The sequence below is a fragment of the Camarhynchus parvulus genome, chromosome 18 (genome assembly GCF_901933205.1).
Source record: "Camarhynchus parvulus chromosome 18, STF_HiC, whole genome shotgun sequence".
Classification (NCBI taxonomy): domain Eukaryota; kingdom Metazoa; phylum Chordata; class Aves; order Passeriformes; family Thraupidae; genus Camarhynchus; species Camarhynchus parvulus.
Genome location: NC_044588.1, coordinates 10,434,497 through 10,458,380, shown reverse-complemented (window position 1 = coordinate 10,458,380; position 23,884 = coordinate 10,434,497). Strand labels below are relative to the sequence as shown.

The 23,884-nt window shown below is 48.4% G+C and overlaps 2 protein-coding genes across 11 annotated transcripts in view; both read right to left on the bottom strand.

Moving 5' to 3' along the window:
• Window positions 1-23,884, bottom strand: part of CASKIN2 (CASK interacting protein 2) — a 648,645-nt gene that overhangs the window by 521,564 nt on the left and 103,197 nt on the right. The gene's annotated exons all lie outside the window — the stretch shown is intronic.
• Window positions 1,659-22,442, bottom strand: EXOC7 (exocyst complex component 7). Of its 10 annotated transcripts, XM_030962108.1 has the most exons (22): window positions 22,268-22,442; window positions 21,384-21,449; window positions 20,158-20,342; window positions 19,396-19,501; window positions 18,705-18,927; window positions 17,467-17,634; window positions 16,490-16,501; window positions 11,890-11,982; window positions 10,827-10,895; window positions 9,521-9,666; window positions 9,185-9,337; window positions 8,670-8,768; window positions 8,023-8,085; window positions 7,631-7,697; window positions 6,233-6,271; window positions 5,153-5,218; window positions 3,983-4,103; window positions 3,473-3,568; window positions 3,137-3,200; window positions 2,571-2,612; window positions 2,289-2,422; window positions 1,659-1,914 (listed from the first exon to the last, which is right to left on the bottom strand). In XM_030962108.1, exons 1-22 carry the CDS (start codon window positions 22,415-22,417, stop codon window positions 1,812-1,814), a joined length of 2,265 nt encoding a protein of 754 aa, XP_030817968.1. In that variant the 5' UTR covers window positions 22,418-22,442; the 3' UTR covers window positions 1,659-1,811. The 10 variants fall into 10 exon arrangements, with proteins under 10 accessions (XP_030817968.1, XP_030817958.1, XP_030817961.1 ...); XM_030962098.1 differs by lacking the exon at window positions 10,827-10,895; XM_030962101.1 differs by lacking the exon at window positions 11,890-11,982.

Genomic DNA, 23,884 nt, shown 5'->3' with positions numbered 1-23,884 from the left:
CTGGCTTTCCCTGTGACTGTTCCAGGTGAATTGACTCACCCTGGGAACAGCTGCAATAAAACATGTTTTACAGCTCAGCATGAATTCCACGCACTCTGCTCAAGAAAGAAATTCATATCAGACTGCTGCAGTGTCAGAAACAGATCCAGAAAGATGGAATCCAGCTCCTTCTGGTGAATGTCAGGGTGTGTATCCAGCAGACTCAACACTGCATGAAACACAAATCAGCAGAGCTTTGCTTGTGTATAAAACCCTGCCCGGCGCCTGCCAGCCTCCAGAGGCTCTTGGTTAAAAACAGCAAGTACAGGATCTCAGGTTTCCACAGACATTTGAGATTTGATAGCAGGAGGAAGGTTTCTGCAGGGAGGGCTCAGGGTTGGCACTGTAAGCCTGCATGGTCAGACACACAAAAACAGTCAGGTGCTGGTCAAGACTTGAACTCACACTGTGTCCAGCTCTGGGCTGGATGAGCCTGTCACAACTGCTGTTTTCAGGCATTTGCTACACCAGGCTGAGGAAGAGCAGGCCAGGGGTTCAGAAAGGGCAGGAGCTACCTGAAAAACATCTGTCTGAGGAGGCAGGCAGCTGGGTCTGCCACAGCACCACCTGTGCTCTCATCCAGGTTCTAACATCCAACAGCTCTTCCGCTGCTGGGCTGATCAGACCCCAGCAAACTCTGCTGTAAACAGTGCTCAGGTGAATAATGGACTTGCTCCAAGCTGCAAAGCAGCAGCTATTGTGAGTGCTCCTCGCTCTATGGAAACCCTGGGTTTCAATTGTTGCAGGCAAACAATGGAGCAGGCAGCAGGAGAGGGAGAGGGGAGCAGGAAGTGCCTGGCCAGAGAGCACAGGTACAGCACAGGTGCCCCAAGGCCCTGAAAAGCCTTGGTGCAAAGTGTCAGAGTCCAGCTCCCCTCTCAAAGCCTGCCAGGAATGCTCCAAGGCACGAGGGAGAGCAGCACTTGCTCTTCACGTGATCCCCACAGTTAAACAAAGGGAATGGGCTTGGCTGCTTGCAGGGAGGAGATGCATTGGATTTAGGAAGACAGGAGACAAAGAAAAACAGGGATGGGAGGAAGGTGCTGAGTGGAAATCACTATGGGAACACTTGCTCTGCCTCAGGTCAATAAGGAGCAGCACCCAGCCAGGCCACAATGGAGCTCCCTCTGCTTCCACTGCTCTGTCACAGCTGCAGGCCCTGCCATCACCCCACTGCCACTGCCTCACGTGGCACAGAGCACTGGCACAGGTCTGGCTTTGGGGTAAAACATCCCTGTACATGACTGGACTGCAGCCCTGCCAGGCACCCCCAAACCCCAGATTCAGCATTGAGCCCCATGACTGAACTAAATAACAGCTGAGATTAACAATGTGAAGATAAATTGGGATCCTACAGAACTGAGATTCCCAAAACCCATCAGGGAAGCAGGTGGCACCATTTGGAGCTCACAGCCTCCTGCCTCTAACAAAAGGGCTATACCCATGCAGGGTTTTTTTGGTAGTGTATTTTTCTTTCTTTTTGTTTTTAAACACACTCCCCCTGTCTGCTGCACATCAAGGAATTAACACAAACCCAGGTGAGGGGGATGTGCCAAGATAGGAGCCCACAGGGCAGACTTGGCCTTATCCCATGGATCCAGAGCAAAGACAGCCAGGAGTTAGTGTTTCCACAGGTTTATAAATCTGATAAATACAAGTATAACACCCTGCCCACCACAATGGGGCAGGGGAGAAGGGAAGGGAGTCCCAAGGGTTGCTGAGAGAGCACTGGCTCGTACTTGGCAGCTGGAGAGTTCACGACAGCTGCGAATTTATGCTGACGTGTCAAACAGCTTCTCAATCATCTCCCCCACCTGGTCAACCTGGTATTTGATGTATTTCTCAGGGTTCTTGGTGAAGGGCACATTGCCAAATCTACAAAAGAAAACAGGTGACAAACAACTGGAACACGGCAAAGAGACCCACTGGTGCCTCCTCTGTCACAATTCAGCTCCAGCACACCCCACTCAGTGACAGAGTATCCTGTGCAGAGCAAGTGACCTGGTTACAACTGGCCTCAAGTTTTACATCAACAGCGCAGGGTGGCTCAGGGCTTTGTGCTCACTGACCAAGGAATCAGGGTGACAGCAGATGTCTGTGAATACTCAAGGTCAGCCTGGGGATGTGTGAGTGTGCAAAGTAGAGAAGCTAAGACAGGACAATAGAAAAGTGGCTTGCTCAGGCTATGCAAGGCCCCAAAGACCTCAGTAAATCCAAAGAGGAGAGGGCAGTGCTGCAGGAGGTCTCACCTGCTCAAAAAGGCACCATAGGTCTCTTTCACAATGGTTTTCTGTGCCCGGCGGATTTTGTCCCGCTGCTCCATGTCTGGGATTGCCCAGGCCTTCTGGATCTTACACAGCTCCTCCAGCCCATCATTAAAACCCTGTCCAAAGAGACTCAGTGAGCAGCCCATCTGCAATCAGAGTCTGATGCTCCTTCCCTCCCCTGCTGATCACCAGAGGTCTCCTCCTCAGGCAGATCTGTGTCCCAGTCAAGCAGGGATGTTCTGACACCACCCAACACCTCCTTACCTTAAAGCGCTCCTTTATCATCTGCCTCTCCTTGTCCTTGAGCTGCAACAAGGAGGGAAAGGATCTTTTTTCATCTCCAGAAATAAATATCCAACACCAATGTTTGCCCACAGCTCCCCATCCAACCTACGCAATACCCAGTACTTGGTTTGGATTCCCTCTCCTAGAGCAGTGAAGAGAGAGGTGCAGAGACCAGCACACCCGGCACTCAGCTGAAACAGGTTCAACAAGGATAATTTTTAGCCAGAACACACATAAAATAGACTTTTTCATTGCTCTTCCAGCCCTTTCCAATGGAAGGTCTCAGGTTTTTGAAAATCCAAAATAGAGGCATTGCTCAAGTGGAGATATAAGAATGGAGGCAGAGATTAAAAGACTTGATGAATCTAGGGCAGGGGAGATCAGAAGGCACGGCTGCTGTCCACTTGTGCCAGCCACAGTGGTCACTCTGCAGAGTGATACTGACATGAGACACAAAGGAGGTTTCTGAGAATTTTTTATGACAAAGGAGATGGTGTTTCTGGCAACTTCTGTTTTGTCAAGCCTATCCTTGCCCATCCTCTCACCTTCACTCCTGGCTGAAAGACAGGCAGGTTTCTCTCAGAGATGTAATCTGTCACCTTCAACCAGCTGCACGTGCAATGAGATGGGAGAGAAGCAGAGAGTTACTCACACATCTACCAGAACACCTCTGACTTCACCTGTAACCCAAAGGCCAACTCAGACAATACACACCCCAAATCTTCCCACAGTGACCCTTTCTCAGGATGGATTAATTGCTTGGAAACCAAACATAGTGTGCTTTGGTTTTAGCCAAGTTTCTGGTTTAGGTGAATCCCTCCCACTGCTCCAGCAGCTCCCAAAGTGCCAGAAGCAAGGCAGAGGCAGAGGATGTCACTGACCTGCGCTGGTAGGTCTGGATCTGCTGCTCAATGAGCTCCCGGTAGGACCTCTCAGCTGTTTTCTGTGTCACAGCCACCAGCTGGATCAGCTCAGACCTGGAAGAGCAGGAAACCTGAGGAAGCACCTGAGCCAGCTGCTCTCCGAGCTGCTCTCAGGATGGCAGCATTTCAACCCCCACCACCAAGTTCCTTTCAGCCCTTCACAATAAAATGTTCCTTGAAATGTGCAAACTGGGAGACAGAAGCAACTCTGAGTTACTTTCCACAGCCACATCCTCAATCCTCCCAAGATCAAAGGATTCGCTAAAACCCAAGGCATCTCCTAATGCTTTTATCTTCCACTCTCAGGTAATGTGATGTTTATTATACTGCAAAACCTTCAAAGAGGCAGTTTCAAGGATGAAGAAAAAGCAGATATGAGGCTGGCAAGTAAATGCTCTCAATGCAGAGCTCCAAACCCATCCAATCAGCCTTGGACTTGAGGGACATTCACTCAGGACACACACTTACTTCTCCAGAGATTTCAGAATGTAGTTGTAGTTGTTATGCAGAAAAATGGCACTCAAAGCTGGGTCTTCATAAACCTTGGATTTGCTAAGCAGGTTAAGCTGCAGGTTGCCCAGAACTTTGCCTTAAAGAGAGAAAAACACAGAACAAGAAGTTTTGAACTGAAACTTATTATTGACAAAGCAAACCAAGCTGTGGGCCCACAGCAAAGTGAGCAGCGCATGCCTGACTGCCTTGCACAAAGGCTACAATCACATGTGCTTAACAGTCCTTACACAGATTTTCTTCAGCAGAGCCTCTCTGCAAACTGCTGCCTTCCATGCCTTGGCAATGGAGGTGCACTTTGGGTTCAGAGGAACCCCCAGAACCTGCCCCAGTGCAAGCTCAGGTCTCAGAAGCTGAAGGACCTGCTCTCCATTGTAATAGAAAGAGAAACCACTGATGTCACTTTTTTAACCTCCCCTTTGGCAGCTGGGAGCCTTCATGGGGCTGAAGGTGACTGGTTTAAGGGAACAGCACTGCAGCACAGTGAGCTGCTGCACTGTGCTTTGTCCTGTCCTACTCTAACAGCCAAACTCCCAGTCTGACCCTTTTTTCATCAGACTCCAGCTCAAATGTGGAAAGATCACGTGGAGAAGAGACACAGCCTGTGCTCTTCACCCAGGAATGAGCCCAGTGAAGGCATGTCCATGGGGCAGAAGCAGGAGGCTGATGCCTTCTAGGGGCTACCTAAAAACAGAGGCTCAACAAAATTAAAAGAATAAAAAGCAGTTATATTTATTGAAGGGCCTTCAGGTACATTTCAGCCTCCCTCCTTTGGGGCTACACCCAAAAATGGACAGGGTCATTTTCATACTTTTAGAAGTTTGGTCTATTTGCATATTGGGGGTTAATCTTCCAATTACAGTTTTAGGTAATGAAGTAATTTACCCAAAGTTTGCTCCTCCCTCCCCCCAACTCAAATTTGTTTACATTTCTTGGGGCCTGACACACTGAGGTGTCCTTGATTCCCAGGCCCAGAGAGGAATTGTTCTGTCTGACCAAACTGGGAAAGCAGGAGCTAACACTGTATATGGAGTTTAGAGTAAAACACTAAAGAATTGCAGGATTACAAATAGATGAAAAATACAAAAGCTAAAACCCTAAGGCATCGAAGGTGTGCAGGGTACTCACAGATGTAGGTGCTCAGCAGCCTCCTGCTGAACTCTGAGCTGTAGCTACTGGCTGAGGAGCTGGTCTCTGAAAGGAAAGTCTTAGGCCAGTTAACATGCCCTGGGAAGAGGGGGGTGTGTGATCAGCCTGCCCCTATTCCTCATCCCTGTTGCTATGGAATTAGCTTCCACTGACAGTGAAATAGCTCCTGCTGCAGAGCCCACTGCCAGCAGCTCATCCAGGCTGAGGGGGCAAGAGCTCTGCACCCTCAGTCCTTGTGTCTGCATCAAATGCAGAACACCCTGGCAAAAATATCTCCTTCCAGGTGCTCAGGAAACATCCTTTTGATCAGAAAGAATCATAAAACTCCTCCTCCCCATCCATTCCCCCAGCCTGAAAAGTGTTGGTAAGCACTAGAAACTGGCAATCAGAGAACAATGAGCTGGAGCTGTTAACAGCAAGCACACAGCAGTAATTGAAACAAGCAGAAGGGCTCTGGAAAGCTTCAGCCATCCCCATGGTTGCTGACAGGGCCTGCCTGGCTCTGGGAGGGACTGTGCCAGCATGGGAGGCTGCCTCTGCAGGCAGCAGAGACTCCAGGCTGGCACATGCTCCTGTCTGGAGATGCCTTTCTGCCCTCGAGGGCTTGTGGGCATGGGGCCCACAGGACACGTGGGGTGGCCACCTCCTCCTGCCCCCTCCAGAGTTTGGCAGCCAGACCCAGCTCGGGTGGTCTGAGTTCAGCAGCACCCCATGGGAAAGGCCTTGAGGCTCCTGTTGCTGGGAGCTGGACAATAAGGAGCTGAGTGCATGTGGGATAAAGCATGACACCAGCTGGGCCAATCTGCCACCTGTGCCAAAGAGAGTCAGTGCCATCAGTGTGTCTTGAGCCTGTTTCAGCTCCTGTGGCATCCCTCATTGTCTGCTGCTGACAAGCCCTCCCTATTCTCTCCAGCCCACTGGCAAGGATTATTTACCCTCCCCTTTTCCCCCTTTTCAATTATGTGTTAATTTATTTACAACTGCTGGAGGATAAAGAATTAACATACATCACCAGAGTCCGAGGCAATATGAACAGGTAGGTGTGGTAAGTTTGCTTACCTCTGGGATCTAAAGGAATATTGTATGTGTCCCCAAGAACTACAGGGATTAGGCAGAGCAGAGAGAAAAGGGGAGGGATGAGAGAGAAAAAGAAATGCAAAAGTGCAAAAAGACAGGTTAGAGACCACCATTCCTTTGAGAACAAAGCAGATATTAACACAGAGCAGCCACAGGCAGGTGCACAGGAGAGCAGGCAGGAGTCCCCTCAAGGCCACAAATGGAATGGAGATCACAGAGGAAAGGCAGAGTCCAACCACCGTCCCCTGCTGGAGACATTGTTTGCATTGTCATTGGTTGTATTTAGCACAACACCTCATTCCAAATCAGTCCAAACCCACTTTCAAGGCAAAGCTACCTCAACTCTATGCTGACTTTTCAGTCAGCTAAAAGAGATCTCACTGCAAGACAACATGTCAAGACTTCCAAACAGTGCTGACATCACCATTCAGGGGACAACATGGGAAACAGCTGGTTGTTCCAAGAAAAGATTCAGACCAATTCTTTGGCCAAGGAGAGAGAGCCAAGGCCCAGAAGGGCCTGAGCACAGTGAGCTTGCAAGTCAAAAAGGCACCAGGCAGTGCTAGAAGAGATGGGGCAAAAGCAGAGACATCCTAGTTTGAGTTGATTTAGAATTAGCAAACATTTCCAAGCAGAACTTCGCAGGTAACAGTCTGGAAGCACCTCTGCTTCTAATGGGCTCTTTAACCCTCTCCAGTCTGTGCCTCCTCAGGGCCCTGTGCACCCTGAATCTCCAGTCTGCTCTATTCCAACCTCCTTGAAAGCACAAGCTCTGCCAAGAGCTCACTGGAGAGCCTGGAGCTGCTGCTCTGCACAGAACCAAGAATCCCACTCCTGCTAAATGAGCAACTCTCAGTTTCTGATCTATGCATTTATTTCCAGTGGGTCTCTTCAGCAGCCTGGAGAGCAGAACTAAAACTTGTCTCTCTGATAGGATGCACTAATGCACTCTCTCCAGAGTGCCAGCCTGCCCATGTCTCAAGGCTGAGGAGATTCTTGCTGCTGCTGTTGTACTCTGAGCAGAGGATGGTGCTGCTCACACACAGAGCCCAGCTGGAGCAGCCACCCTCCCGCCAGTACAGTCACACAGCACCAGGCCAGGGCCAGACTTGGAGCTAAAAGACCCCTCTCAGAGCACACCAGCAGTAAACACTATCCTCACTGTACCTGCCAGGAGCAGGGAACTCTGCATCCCTTGGAATTCTCCAGACAATCAACTGTGTGGTCAAGGCAGATCAGAGGACAAGACAAACCACAGGGGGAAGGACAGGAGGAGAACAAGCTCACAGTGCATGTTGAGGTTTGGTCACTTCAGGGAAGATGTCCAGGAAATCTGAGGAAGGAACTGCATGCCCAAGCAAGCCCCATGCATGTGTGTACCTTGTGATGCCAGCATGGCACCTGCTGTCTCCTGGAAATCCAGTAACTGCTGTAGGAAAAGGATGGCCTGGAGGCAAAGGAGGGAATTTAGGAGCAACCAATATTACATCTCCTGTGCTCTGCTATTAAGGATCATGAAGAACCACTTGTCCCCCCACACTTAGAGGCATTCAAGAAACAAATCACTACACTCCTCTGAACTGCTGGGTTTTCCACACACAGTCCCACCATGGCTGAGCAAGGATCACCAGCTCATCCTGCCATGGAAACCAGGTAATTGTGTAATTGTTAATGCCAAGACACCTTAATTTAGGAAGTCTCCCTACTGCTCTTTTTAAAACTCCTCCAGAAGCTGTTTTCCACAAAGCATGGTTCAAATCATCACCACGTACATTGCTGGTGAGTTCATGAACTGTTCCATCTTTTGGCATGTTGTACTCCTTGTCTGGATCATTCTAAAAAGAGAACAGAGAGACATAAGGTGAGCATGGAAGGGGAGACACCTATCGTACAACTGCTGCTACAAGTGAGCTGAAGGCTTCACCATCCAGCCACTCCCAACACCCTCAGGCCCAGCTCTTGCAGTGCCATCTCCTGGTGCTCAGAAACCAGAGCTGCCAGGCACCAGCAGCTCAGAACCTCAGGGCTCTGTTCAGCATCACACCTTCAGCTCACCTACCATTCACCAAGCCCATCTTACACAGGAACAGCTTAACATGAGTCCTCCAAAACGTTTCAATGCAGCAATTTTCCTTTCTGTTTAAATAGGATTAATTCTGAGATAAATTTGGTATCTATAGAGGCCTGGATGCTCATGTCAAATTATTTGTAGGATGCCTGTTAAGGATCTTAGGCAAAGGCCTTCTGTGTTTGAAACCAGCACCAAGCATTTGGTATTTGACTGTCCCAAGCATTCCAGCAAGTTCTTGCTTCAGTCAGAAACTACATGGTCTCATAGAAAGCTGAAAGCTAAACAAGGGGTTTTGCTCCAAAAAACCCTCTTCCAAGCCTGATCAGAGACCACTGAGGAGAATCCTACCTTAATGTTGTCTGCAAACTCTTCCAGTGCCTTTGCACCAGTGGTCTCCATGGAAGTGATCAGCCCTGGCAGTTTGTTCTTAGTGCCTGCTGCAGTTCCCTGGAATAGTTCCACAACAGATCAGAAAAGGAAAACAAAAAGTATCTGAACTTCCACCCAGCACCTACCCTACCTCACTTCCCACCCCAGCATCTCATTCTCAGCTCCCCATATGCCAGAAGAATATTTACAGCACCATCAACAACACATGAAATCCCACATTCTCCAAGCAGAAAGGGAAGATATCATGGTGGTCCATGAGGGTCAGAACTTGAACTGAAAAGAGCTGCTGCTGAGAGATGCTGAGTTGCTGCTTCACCAGCTCAGATAGGAGCAAGGTGCATTTGTGTAACTGCAGTCCATACTGGGGAACAGAAGCAGCATGGCTTTGCTCAAAGCCACTGTGACAATCCATTTCAAAAAGTTCTCCAGATAACACAAGCCACAGGACCCTCTCCAATCCAAATCACATTTACCTGCAAGACCTGGTCAAATTCTGGCTTCATCTGCTTGAGATGCTTCAGGATGGGGAAGATTGTGAGCACAGCTGAGTAGTCATGTCGGATGATGGCTTTCCGGGCAGCTGAGACAATGTTATCACCCTCCATGATCAAGTTATCCAATGACTCCTGCAACAAAGCCAGAGACTCATGAGGAAGGAACAGGATTCCTGCCCAGGCAGCACAAAGGGCTCAGTGCAGGACACCCATTCCTGATGATCATTTGGCTGATGCATCATTTGGGGTACCAGTGAGCACATGTTCTCCAGGCTCTGTGCAGGCCCTGGCTCCCTCAACAGAGGCTCAACTGACCTGGATGAGAGAATCAAAGGTCTTCTTCTGGTGGTGCTCTGGGACAATTTCTGTCAGGAGCTGGTATTCGCTCTGGGCCAGTTTGACAAAGGCACTGACGCAGTGGATGTACGCGTCGATCTCAATGTCGAAGACGTCGTCCCTCCCTGCAAGGGCAAGATGCCTTTGGTTTACACAAGGAGCACGAGGTTCTTCAGGGAAAGTCGATTCTGGCTTTGCACCCATCGTGTGTGAGAACAAGAGTCATCTTCTCACCACTCCTGCCCTGGGTTTGTGTGTGGGAATCTCTGAGTACCCTGCAGGAGGCAGGAAAAGCCACCCGCAGCTCAGGAAATGCACATCAGGGCACCACCTCTTTCCAGCCTCGTGACAGAAGTGAAGTTTGGAGCTCTTCTGGGATGCAGACTAAATTTAATCAAGGGCTTGAACACAGAGTACTAAACTCAGGAAGGTCTGAGGTGAATTATTCAACATCTCTGCTTGTATTTTTAGAATTCCTTATCTCCATCTGTCATGCAGATGAAGAAGTGCCATTTGGCATCAACATTTCTGGGAAATAAAGGCTGTCCTGGAAGGCAGCTTCTTCCCGCTTGCAGAAACAAGATAAAAAACCAGGCTGATGAACATTTACATCTTATGAAGCAGGAATATCAGCACAGCTAGGTGAGCTATCTGCCACACAATGCTGCATACAAATGCAAATATCTTAGCCCTAGAATATGAATATCTCAGTCAAAGATCCATCAAAGATCCTACGTGGTAGGCATGAGAAGTGATATAAGGGCCAGCACCAACTGCTGGATGTGTCTGCAGGACAGACAGACAGACCCCATCCTGCAAGACAGTAAGATGACAGAGAGGCCTTCTCTAACCTATAGGCTGCTGCTTCTTCTCCCAGAGACTTTTGATGGAAAAAGGACCAATTCTTCCCCATGCTGACAAGGTCCCTCAGGTTGATATTTCAGAAGTTTTAGTCAGCAGAGGAGACAGACTGCCTGCCGTGCAGTGGTGCACTGTAGCATGTGCTGCACTGCTCCCTTTGCTTCAGCACCAACAGACCAGCAGCCACCCACAGGAAAATGTCTCTCAGCATGGTGACCTTTGCTTGGACAAAGTTGGGCTCCTTGTCTGAGGACTTGGGAGGGGGTGTGATTAGTAGCAGTGAATTCTACTGAGAAGAGCCAGAGCTTCTTAGCCAGAGGAGGCTCATGCTTCAGGAACAGCCCTGGCTGCACCATCAGAGTGGAACACACAGCACAGGGAAGCAGGGGGGACAGCTGGCTCCCAGTGCCACCCCGGTACTTACCCGCAGCCGGCCCGTGCTTGTCGCCCAGGGCATCGCAAAGGTGCTTAACGCGTAAGTCATGCTCATGACCTATGAGATGGCAGCCGGCACAAACAGAAGGTGCAATTTATCCAGGGTGGTCACAGCAAGGATGCTCACTCTGGCTGGAAGCTGCTTCAAGCCTGGCTTATTTGATCTGGTGGACATCTATTTCCCTACAGTCCCAGGAATGCTTCCTGACCAAATCCTTTTGTTGGGCTATATAGCAGTAGCAACCCTCTAAAACCTGATGAGAAGTGTGAGTTAAGCTGTTTCTTGGACCACAAGAGTCCCTTGAACCTCCTGCCATATGTTCTGAATGGGATTGCAGGCATCCAATTTTAGAGTCCAATTTTTACCAACACCCATTAAAAATCCAAACTCAAAGGCCCTCTTCTGCTCAGCATGAGGATTTTCCCCCATGTGAGTGATGTTAGTCAGCATCTGGGATTTGGCAGCTACAGCACAGGTGCTGAAGAGACCTGCTTAGGATGGATTCATAGCAGGAGGCAGGAATGTCTTAGAGATGCTTTGAAGCATCTTCTCCCTTATCTGGCACAACCTCTAGGAGCAGAGGAGGTCAGAAAACAGGAGTCAACCATTCAGGCAGGTCTGCACAGAAAAGATGTACAGGCACAATGCACTGAGCTACCTGTGGTCCAACACTTCAGCACCAGGTTTGGAAAGGTCACTAGAAAATTGAATGTCTCAAAGTCCAGGCAAAAAGAAAAGAGAACAGAAACACCACAAGCAGATTTTAGCAGAGCTTCCATTACCCAGGTGGCTGTGGTGGGTCAATGTTAAGGTAACATTCCTCTCCACCTCCACTCATGCTTATGGAGATTTTGAAATTCAGATAGTTAATTCTGAATAAATAGAATAAAACAAAAATAATTTGGTTCTACCATCTCCTTGGTTTCAGCATCTCCTTGGTTCCCCAATCTAATGCTGTCCACCAAGCACTGAACTAATGGAAGCCCCACCTGGGAAAGCAAGGCTGATACACAGAGAAAGTCAAGGGTGAAGTAGCTCGAGCTGTGATTACCTTCCATAGGAATGAGGTTAGAGGCCCCCTTTTTCCCATCTAGACCATGCTGAGAGTACTGTTTCAGAAGGTTCTGAGCCTTACGGATCGTGCCTGTCACCAGAACCAGAGAGAAGAGACAAGAAGACCTAGAAAATGAGTGAAAGAAAACAAACCCAGAACACCAGCCCTCCACCAGCAAGTCACCTGGGCCCAGCAAGAGGATGCTGGGCAGCAATGAGGATGCTCAGCACGGGAATGTGAACCCCAAACTCCTGTCCAAGTGTGCAGATACAATGGCATTTCCAGAATGCTTCCCTGCTTTGAGGCTGGGGGCATAAATTCCAGTCAGTGATACAGAATCAGTTTGGAGACACAGCACAATATGGCTGGGTGATAAACACAACCAGAGAAGGGAAGGCATGAAGCTCCCTTCTGTGTAAAGGGTTTATTGAAGTTGGTGCTCTGCATCCAAGCACAGAGGGTTTGCTGCTTTTCCTCAGCTGTGGAAGCAGGGCTTTGCATATGGACAATTCCTGTCTGGCAACATGTTGCCTACTCCTCAGAGCCACAACTGCAGTCACTTAGTACAAGGTGCCTTTCTGAGGGGTATTTTCTGAGCATAATCAATAAAGAGCCATCAGGAGCCCCAGAGCCAAGACAAGGAATGGTACAGGAAGCAGTAAAAGGGTGACAACCTCTGGGCTTTTTTTGCAGCAGCAATTCCCATCCCAGGAATCCCAGAATAATGGATGCTGCCCACCCATGTGTAACTTGCACTAAGCCACCCTAATCCCCAAGACACTTCTCTTCTAAAGAGCTGCAAATCAATTAAAACCATGGAAAAAAAATAACACTGGGTTAAAAGATTTATACTTTAAACACACAAAAACCAGACAGAACTGAACAAAAGGCAGTGCTGGATATACAGCTGGAAAGCACAAAACAAAGCATTAATGTGACAACTGAAGCCTAGGCAGTGTTTCCACATTAAAAGGTTAGTTGTCATGCAACAAGCTACAATTATCACAAGCACACCGACACCCTCCCAGAGCAGACCTTTGCTGTTGCCTGCACAACAGGGAACTGGAAGTTTTGGGAAGGTGGAAGGGGTTTCTGTAGGAGACCCAAATGAAACAGAACTGGGCTGAGTAAATGAAGAAGCCAAAAACATAAAAATGCTGCTGCCAAAATTAAGAATTGTTCTTCCACTATAAAGTAACAAATACTTCAAGCATGCAAAAGATCTCTACTTCCACCACTAACTGTGAGCCCCAGTGTAGCCTGGAAATGAGTGCTGGCTGCCCAAATGCTGAAGGGAGCCCAGGTACACACTGCTGCACACCCCTGGAGCAACATTCCAGGGTGCAGGACAGCTCCATCCCATAAAGGGATTTATGGCAAGGGAAAGGAAACTTCAGGTCCCCCAGACAGTGGGGAAGACCAGGAGAGAGAAGCTCCCCTTGAATTACCAAACTGCCTTAAGCTGGTGCACTTACTAAATGACAGAACATGGCTCCAAAAATGTAATATTTCCCTGGTAATATTGTCCTTCTATCAGCTCAGAGTGTTCTCAATCACTTTGTAAAGAAATAAGAAAATCATATCCATTAAACACTTTCTGCTAGCAGAAAATTCCTCCCCTCTCGACCCACACCTGGGAGATGGGAAGGATGGGAAGTCTCACACCCTTGCTGGCTGATGCATTTGCTCCCAAGCTTCTGCCATATGATCAAATGAGGGCTATGCCTCTTCTTCCAAGCTTCCTGATGCTTTTCACACCCTGCATCTCCACTTTATTCTTAGCTACTTCCAGAAACCTCAAGAGCTTGGGCACACCAGCAAGTTCCTCTGAGCAAGGAGGGCTCTTCCTTACTGCTGCTCCCATGGCCCAGCAGCTGCAGAACAGCTCAACTCAGGCACTGTTCTTCCACCTTCCCCATTTTCAAGCATTTAGGGGGAGGGGAAAAATACAAAGGAATAAAAATAGAGGGTGAATTGGTGTGAAAACCAAGCAGACAGTACAACTGCCGCTGCTGTGAGCAGGCTCTCACTCCACAGGTATGCAGTGGATGTTTTCACAGCCCACCCTTGATGGTTTATTCTCTTTTTCAATTTTTTCCCTCTTTTTCTCAATTTCAGAGCTGATTATGCTACATTTTATTGCATAAGCACAATTACCTGTGTTTACTGACACACACCAAGTGTTCAGTGTCTGGGGGCATCACTTCAGTGCTGCTGGATCCCTCTGACTTGGCATCATAATTAGGCTTTAATGGATTCTGGTGGAAGCCAAATGTTTTTGTTCCACGACTGTTTTCCTCTATTAAGCACCTCCTTAACCAAATGGGACTGTGTTTCAGCTACTAATAAAAACATCACATTCAAGCCAGGCAGTGATCAGTGTGGGAAACAGGAATGGGCTCTTTACTCTGCCACTCAACCTGCCTGTAGGCACCACCTCACTGGAGCACTAAGGAAACTGGAAAAGAGCTCCCCTGTAGTCTGCAAAGAGCCTCCAAAGGTAAAAAAACACCTGAAACCTGTGCTTCTGCAGCCCAGTTGCTCCATGGAGTGGGGTCTGAGCATGCATGAGACATTTTTACAAATGCTACTCATTCTCTTGTTTCTCTCTTCCATTAGGCAGTTTTCTATCCAAGCAGCAGGGCAACACATCCTCTTTTCTCAAGCAGCAGCTGCAGGAATCTGCATGAAACCAGACAATGCCCTCTGGCTTTTGTAGGCAGCCAGGCCAGGTGGCCCCATCCCTCCCCAAAAGTGCAGAGCTGCCGAGCTGCCTGCTGCTCTCAAGCCAAAAGAGAGCACAGGGTCTATAGGCATCACAAAGAAACTTTATTTGATGCACATATCAAATTTGCAGCAGGATTATTTGGGAACCTGAATACACCTGCTCTCTGAGAGGGAGTGCTGTCATTCCAAACATCAAACTAAAACCAGAAAAAGCCCACAAATCATCAGCTCAACTTGACCTGTCAAGTGTCACTTAAAAGGAGACAACTGTGCTTTAGAAGCATCTCCAGCAGTCAGATTTTTACCTGCATGATGTAATAACAGGAGACAGCACAGGGTACATCAACAGACAAAACAGGAACAGAGAGATGAAGACCCTCTGAAACAACACATGGATATGGAGCATGTTCTCTAGAATTCAACACAGTCCCTGGGGCTATCTCTGCCTTGTTACCCTGCTCCTCATCTTCCCTTTAGCTTTTCTTGTGCTTTGTTTTGTGGTAAAAAAAGCTATAGCACATCAGATTTAGTTTGTTATTTACCCCTTGCAACAGGTTAAAGTGTGCACTGGGGTGTGCACTGGGATATTCTTCCTCAAGGACCAAGGAAATCAAGTCTCTTGTTGGAACTGTCAGAAAACCACCTTCTCTGAAACTCAGATTGGCAGAACTTGGCTTTACTTACTGAAATAAAGTAAAACCTTTGTCCAAATTGAACAAAGGCTAAACCCAGGGGACTCAAACACCACCAGGTAATGTTGCTCTGAAGAGAGCCACTGTGCCAGTGTGAAGGTGGTGTGAGACCTCCACCTCAAGAGCTGTACTTGAAAGCTAATGGAACTGCAGAAAAAACAGTGAATCTGTGCCTGAAGACTACTCTCCTCCATTTTTAATTTCACTGAAGTTCAATTCAGCAGTCATAAGAGATGGTTGCTGTATGAGGTTCAACATCCACTGTCCTTCAAGAGCTGCAGTCTGGTTCTCTGTCTGCTTCATGAAGATTGGAAACAAATGAGCCACTATTTTTTCTTGACATTACAATAACCCAATGGATCACTTGAGACACTTTCCTTCATGCATCATCAGCTCCCTAGTGCATTCAGACCATGCTCTACCTGCTCCATCTCACAAAATCCAATTGAGCTGGGCAAAAAGACATGAAAATCTTCTGGCACATCTACAGCTGAGGCTTTCTTCATGACAAGTAATTCTGGATGCCCAAATGCATCCACTTTGGAGGAGTCCTGTTTGTAGGAACTTGTGCTCTCCAACATGTGGGCTCCTCTCTATGGAGCATCCAAGATCTCAGACTCTTTAAAAAAAAACCCTAGGATTTTTCAATATCTGCCCACAAAACCAAATCATCTCCCCCATCCCTGACTATTTATCTAAGAGCACTGGGGAGATACTATCACTTGTGAGGCTGCTCAGAAATGTTTGCTGACCATGCTGAATTCACAGCAATAAAAACACAGGAACCTTTTCAGAATCAGGTGATAACTGAGAAGTGTTGACCAAATCTGAAATATCTGCAACCTGAGCTTCCTATGGCTCAACTACAGAATCCCACTGGCACCTTTCAGTGCCTCTGAGCCTTACCAAGTAGTTCACGGCTGCCAGGGGAAAATTCACTGAAATTCACAGACCAATTCCATCAGCTTTCAGGGACAGCTCCAGGGCACAGCAACAATGGCACAGATTGATTTTAAAAGACCACAGGGGTGATGTCTGGATGCCACAGCCTTCCCCCTCCAAATATCCCAGGCACACCCTCTGCTGTAGCAAGAAGAGGCCCAGCAAAGCCTCTCCACACACAGAAGTGAAGAGAGCGAGCACCAGGGCCAGCACACACACACATAGACACACATTACCTGGGATGAGGACTGCATTCACATCAGGATTATAAAAATAAACACAACACAATTAAAATGGGTATTTCTTCTTCCTCCCTTTCCCCATCCCATCCATTCCCAGTCCCTACCCACATTTCTTACTATTTTAAGAGTATTTGGACAACACAGGACAAAATAGGGAAGGGGAGTACTGGCCAGGTAAACCTACAGAAATATGAACTATTCTGATGTGATCACTGTTACAGAGGAGACAACAGAGTGCTGGGACACAGAGGATCAATATCCCTGTGCTGGCTTTTGCTGTTCCTCTTGGCTGTGCTCCCACCAGATGGCACATTCCAGAGATGGGAACTCCAGCCTTACACTCCCAAATTCCAGAATGACCAATCTCACCAGCTGCATCAAATGCAGCAAAACTGCATTGTGAGGAGAGAAGGAATAATCCACCAGCCATGGTCACAGCTCATCCTGAGACAGGCTGAGGCAAGAGCTTTAAGAGCCTTTCTAAACTTCAGACAATGTTGTATCTCATTTCTATAGGCACCTAATTAATCCCCATCTCAACTCCTGGGGGCTTCTTGCTTTCCAGCACCATAATAATTTATTCATAGCTAATGATTGAAGTGAGGTGTTTTATCAGATATGAGCTATCTATTTGCTGTGGCACGGGCTATATTCCACATGCTGAGGATTTTACCTGAGGTGTTCTAAATCAAATCCTTTTACAGCCCACTCAGGTCTCTTTTTACTCATCTCCTTTGTTAAGGAGATGTACACAGGGCCTCTCTTTACAGCACCCAGAGAGCAGACCTGATGGCTTGACAGACAGACAGAGTCTGTAATCCCAATGCTGAATCCAGAGCAGAGAAGTGCTTACCTCCAAAATCTCACCTAAATATCCTAAAACCACATTTTAAACACAGAGATACCTCAGCAATGAGAAGGCCTGAGGATGTGTTAATACCCAGTGCAGTGATCCCTCCTTGGGGACTCACCTGGTCTCTTGATGGGCTTTTTGGTGGGGGTGTCCTTCCTTTTGTTCTGAATGGCAGGGGAATATGGCACCCCTGAGGAAGAGCTGTTCTTACGGAAATGGTCCTTCAGCCCCTTGATGGAGCGGTCGAGCTGCACAGAGCGGATCTGGAAGTAAACTGTCATGAAATCTGAGGAGACAAAATAAAAATGAGATTATAAGCACACAAGGAATACTGTATGGTAAAGCAGACACTTTGTGCCCCTGCAGGGACTTACATGCATTGGTGTGGGACCCCAAGTCAGCATCCTTCCCTCCCAGAGCCTCCTCTATTTTCTTCAAAAACTTCTTCTCCCTTCCCCTGCAATCTTCATTCCAGCCCTCCCACCACACACAACATTAATTCCACCACTATCAAGTGGTGGAACTGACAGGAGATATTTGTGCAAGGCATTGTCAGTTCAAGTGCTCTGTTTCCAGCATGAGAGACTTCACACACTTTTCAGGATTCAGGGCACTCGGGAATTTAATGAGGTGATTGTCATTTGAAAGCAGAATGCAAACTGACTAATAAAATATGCTCTGTATGCATGAGTTGCCTTTGATCATGGAAAAATTCCTAAGAAGCTTTTAAGGATGTTCATCATACTTGGTAAGCACAGTAATCCCCCCCTTCAGGAGTGAATCAGTGAGGTGGGGGGTGATTCTTGGAGCTACATGAATATGAAAGTTCACATTTCCTGTACAAGTCTACAAAGTCACTCAATCCTGAAGGAAAAGTTAATAAAGGACTATAAAGCTCCAGGCAGTTCTTGATGCTGCAGAACAGGAGAGGAGACATGTACAGACTGAAGAAAGTCTGTGCTCTTTCCCTCTTGCCCTTGGTCACATTCCATACAAAGAGTTCTGGTCATAAATATTTCCCAAATGGGAATAAGTGCCCAGTGTCTTGCACATTTATAAAACCTGAGCACTGGACAGCTGGAGCTTCATCTCAAGACATTACAGGTGCAAGTGCAGTGGATTTTTGCTACAGGACAGACTTTGCACTAACATAATTTGTGCTTTGTTTACACAGCTCATTCTGTTCAACCAACAAACCATTGCTTCAGTCTCACTACAAAAAAAAAAAACAAAGCAGGATCTTCAGTTCAGGTGCTGGAAAGACTCAAGTACTCAGCTGAAAGGTGCCACTAAGGCATCACTCATCCTGCCAGTGCTGCCCGGTGGCCACAGGGACCAAGGGGCAGCAGCACCCACCTTGGTTCCTGCCGTTCTCCACCAGCCAGCCCGAGATGCGGATGATGTCGTGCAGGACGCTCTCCGGGAGGTGCTCCAGGGACATCTCCTCCTGCGTGTCCATCTCCTCATCCCCACTGATCAGGTCCAGGATCAGGATGGGTGGCACTGGCTTGGTGTGTCGTGTCATCAAGCTGCGGAACTCTGACTCCAGGGACTCCTTGCCCCGCTCAAAGAGGGATTTCTGGTACAAAACAGCAAGACAGAAGAAGAACAGGACTTTTGTAATCAGTCACTCAGGAGTATTTCTGCATGAGAATATCCTTCCTAACCACTGCCAAATACTGCAGGCTTCAAACTCCAACCACACCTGTATCTGAGAGACTTTTAAAGTGAATTAAATTTAAGAAATGCTTGGGAGTTGTTCAAGTGGGATTTAAACAGATCACCTATTCTGCTCTAGCAGCTGAAGGACTGACAAGAGCTGCTCAGGAGTTTCAATCAACTCCTCCTCCACAGGTGCAAGAGCTGCTTTCAGAGTCCTCCTGGCACAACAGAGAGAGAGCAAAATGCCAGGAGTAGAAATTGTGCCCAGAAGCCAAAGCTGTGCCCAAACACCACCTTCCCCAGGCAGCAAACCCACAGCCTCTCCCAGCAGGGGACAGGCAGCAGGGCTGTGTCTGTCCCCACAGCTTCCAGGTCCATCACCCACCACACGGTTCAGCTCCGGGCTGTCGGGGTTGTTGTCCTGGAAGTATTCCACTGCCTTCTGGATTTTGTCCATGCAATTCAAGTATTCCTCCAACCTCCCCGTGGGGCTAAAAATAAAACCAGAAATGAAAAGTAGTGCCCCAAGAAGCAAACAAACAAAATAACAAGAAAGCACCAAACCAGACTCAGGATAGCAATAACAAGGGAAATCTCAGCTCCCTTTTCTTCAGCTACTAGGAGATCATGGAATTCCCTTCTGCCTGCACTCAGTGCCACAGCAGGATACCCAACCCACAGAGCAAGTGCAGAAGCACTGATGATGAAGCAGCACACAACTCTCAGCCTTGCTTTCCTCTCCCCGACAGGCCCTGATGGGAAGGCAGAGGGAACTGTACATCCCATCTCAGACAAGAGCCATCCAACACCATCCCAGACCAGGAGGCTCCAGAACAGCTCTGGTACATCCTGGATGGGCAGGGAAAACCTTTGGGAAAAGGGCAGAGGAAAACAAGAGAAGCCACCAGTGCTCATGGAGATTGCAATGGCAGCACCTCTGCAAGATCTGGAAGAGATCCCAACGCAGAGTCTGAGCTGTCTTTGCCTGTGGAAATGGCTGAATGTCAAGTCAGCATGGACTGGGGATCAGGAAAGAGTGTGGGAAGGGTACCAAGCATACCAAGGGTGTGTGGAGTCAGCTTCCCCACCTCTATCTCAAAAATCCAACAGGATGAAGCTCCCAGCAGGATTTATCTGCTCAACTCACCCTTCCTTGATGATCTTCTCTGTGTCCTTGGCCACGTGGTAGTAACTGATGACGTGATCCAAGCAGGACAGGGTCTTCTCCACATTCTCCTGCAGGCGCTGCAGGTTCTCTGTCTGCTTGTGGACAGGGATGATGGAGTTCTCCAGCTTCATCAAACGGCTCTCAAAGGAGGAGAGGATTGAAACCTACACACCCAGAGAGAAACCAACAGCTGAGGACTTCCTTCCTATGGAGAGGGTAGGACTTAGAGCAGGAAAGTCAGGGATCTTCAGGGCCTTGCTTGTCTTTTTGGGCTCTGCTACTAATTTGCCATGGCTCCTTAGCAGCTGTTTCCATCTCTCTATGTCCTGGTTTTTATTAACAATCACAAAACAGATCATCTGCCATAGAGACATGGGCCAATCCCAAATGAAATGCTTGCAAAGAGTGAAGATAATATTCCAAGACAGCAAAAAAGACAAGCAAAATTCTATTCACTAACAGAAAATAAATCCACAGGGACTGCCTGGAGGTGCCCCATGTGAAAAGAGCAGCAAAAGCACAAACCAGCAGCCCCTGTGCTCCACATTGAGACCCAAACAGGAGCTGTAACAGGACCAGTCTAGTGAGAACCTTCTTTTCTACCAGACATTTAGTTTTTAAAGAGGATCATGATAGTGCTTCTGACAGCTAGGAAATCACAGCAAGCTCATAAAAGGGTGCCTCAGAGTCACCTTTTCCAGGCCAAAAGGTAATTCCTAAGAGATTCACTCCTATATCCTGTTTTCCACACTTCTCTGGTGGTACCTCTGACTTTTTAAAAGCACTGAGACCAAGACTGGACAGAGTATATAACCTGAGGGCTTATGAGCCATAACAACACAATAATTACTTTTTTACCTTTACACAGAACACTTATAAAATAAAACTCCAAACAAAACCTGAATTATGAACCAACAACACGATGCTGATGCACAAACTAGTCTGAGGTCTCTTAATACGTTTTCCCCAAGAGAGAGGACTGACTGTAGCAGAGATGAGGCCAACAGCTCAGCTGAGCCCTCAGCAGAGCAGGAGAGAAGCTCAGTATTGAAGCATTTCTCAGGCTTCCCCTTTGCCCAGTCACTGAAACCAAAGTGGTTCATTGCTCCACATCCCTCAGGTGGGCACAACAACAGCCCTGAAAACGAATAAACCTAAAAACCTAAGACAAAGTAAAGCCAGGCCCAACATTAGGACCTCCCTACCATGTTCTTGGTGAGCTGGTCACTCTTCTCAAGGCTCTCTTTGATAAAGGACAGAGTTTCTTCTTCCTGTGAGTAAGATGAAAACAAAAATACTCCTAAATTCTGAACACTAAGGTTTAAGTCACTAAACAGTACACATAGGTCTTGACCAATCTTGTAAACTCTGCTGCAAGCCATGTTTGGTCTGATGCTGATTGTGTAGCCACATTTTAATATTGTCACCTCTTAACAGAAATCAGGGGGAGTAACCCAAGGTGGGGACACATCCTGTAATGAGTCAGAGGGTTTATGAATTCATTGTTTCCCTTCAATGCCATGAGCTTCAGCACAAAATACAATTAACACCTTTCCCACTGAAGGACAACGACTCAGAGCACACATTTCCCTGCCACAGCACAACACAGGTGCTGCACCGGCACCTCCCAAATCCGCCGGGAACTCAAGAGTCCGAGGCAAAGCAGCCACCGAGGGCTGGTTTTAAGTCATTCAAGCCCACAGCTGGGGGGAACAGCAGCCCGCATGGGCTGGCTTTGAGTCCCCAAAGGCCGCAGGCAGAGGGGGAACTGCAGCCTGTCAGGGCTGCTCTCACCGGCTGCACCTGCCGGGAGAGCCCCCGCACCCTGCCACGACCCGAGAGGGGAAACCCAGGCCCAAACCGGGGGGCAGAGATGCCCCGACCCTGCAAACCAGGCCCTGAAGGGGGACCTGGGGGTGCTCAAGCCAGGAGGGGGATGATGAGGCCCTTAAGGGGTCCCGGGACGCCGCCGGCCCGGTGAGGAGCTCCAGACCCAGCCCCGTCTGCCCGGCAACGCCGGGGGGCTGCGGGCCCGGGCCCAGCCCCAGGCCCCGGCAGCGCCCGCAGTGCGTCCCAAGCCCAACCGCACCTGCTTAAGCTTGTCCTCGATCTCCCTCCTGCGGGCCGACACCTCCTCGCTCGGGATCATCGCGCCGAGCCGCTCCGCCGCTCGCTCCCACCGCGCCCGGCCCGTCAGTGCCGCGCCGCCATGATGGGCGCGGCGGGGCGCACCGGGCATGCGCACAGAGCGCCGCCGCCATCTTGAGAGTGGCGCCGTTCAAGAAGGGCCCGAGGGGGTGGCAGGGGTGACGGCGCATGCGCACTGCGCTGCCAGCGGCCATCTTGGGGTGGCGGGAGGGCTGCGCCGCCATCTTGGGAGTGGCGCGATGGGTGCAGAACCACAGGATCAATTATTTTGGATTCCGAGATCATCGAGTGCAGCCCGTCCCCAACACCCCCTTGGCAATCAGACCATGGCACCGAGTGCCACGTCCTGTCTTGAACATCTCCAGGGGCAGTGACTCCGTCACCTCCCTGGGCAGCCCATTCCACTGACTAATCACAATTTTTGTGAAGAAATTCCTTTTCGTCTCCAACATAAAGCTCCCCTGACACAGCTTGAAACTATGTCCTCTCGTCCTGAGCGTGGCACTGTTGTGTAAAATTTTCTTAAGAGACGATGTTCTTTGATCTTTGTGTACTTTCAAGGCTAATCAACAATAAAGGAGATTTAATCCGTGAAAGATGTAACAGCCAACAAGTTCTGTGACGTCAAGCTGTCAGAAAAACAAATTTCATATTGGTAGAATTGCCTTGTTAAGGTTTAGGGTTTGACATTTTTAAATTATCTCAGGGGTAGGTTAACAAAGCTGGGGAAGAAGCATGTACTATGATAGTGGGCACAAAGAATGCAGAATTTACAGGCCATGAGGACATTTGGCAGAATCCCCCAGATAAGGAAGAAATTTATAAAACCCATTCAACAATTGGGCTGAATCAGCTCTGAGTAACTATAATTCCAGCAGATCTAAGAAACCCGCCAACCCAAAAGAAGAGAAAGACTGAACACGTGGACTAATTAGTGTGGCAAGTGAGAATAATTTCCCAATAGAAGACAGAATAATAATTAATAAGAGAACTATGTAACTTGTAGCAAATTAACACAAATTCCTTTGTTTGCTAAAATGTATAAACAGTAAAAGGTCTGGATAGTTGTCATGGCTTGATTTGTGGAATCCCAATGAGCACCTGGGCTTGTGCAGCTCTGAAATAAATAATCAATGTCTCTTTTGAGTGTGTCATAATTGGCTTACTGCACTGGGGGTAACAAATCTGAATTTGTGCATAACAGATATGGAGGGAGAGTCCAGGAGTTTGAGCCCAGGGAAGTGAAATTATAAAAAGTGAGTTTGAATTATGTCAGCCCACACCTGTTCTTTATCCTTTCTAGGGAATGAGGTTATCCCACAGGGGAGCTGCTCCCTCACACAGCACGGGGAGATGGCCAGGGGTGTCACACACTCTGTGTCCCCTAAACCAGCCCAAGCCCAGAGCAGGGAGTGGTTCTGCAGCCCCTGCAGGTTCCCCAGCCCCAGCTCCTGCTGTCCTGCTCCTCTCCAAGGCTCCTGCCACACACAGGGACTGCGGTGTGCCCATCCATCTTCCCCTTGTCAAACCTCCCCAGGATCCAGAGAAAAGCTCTTTT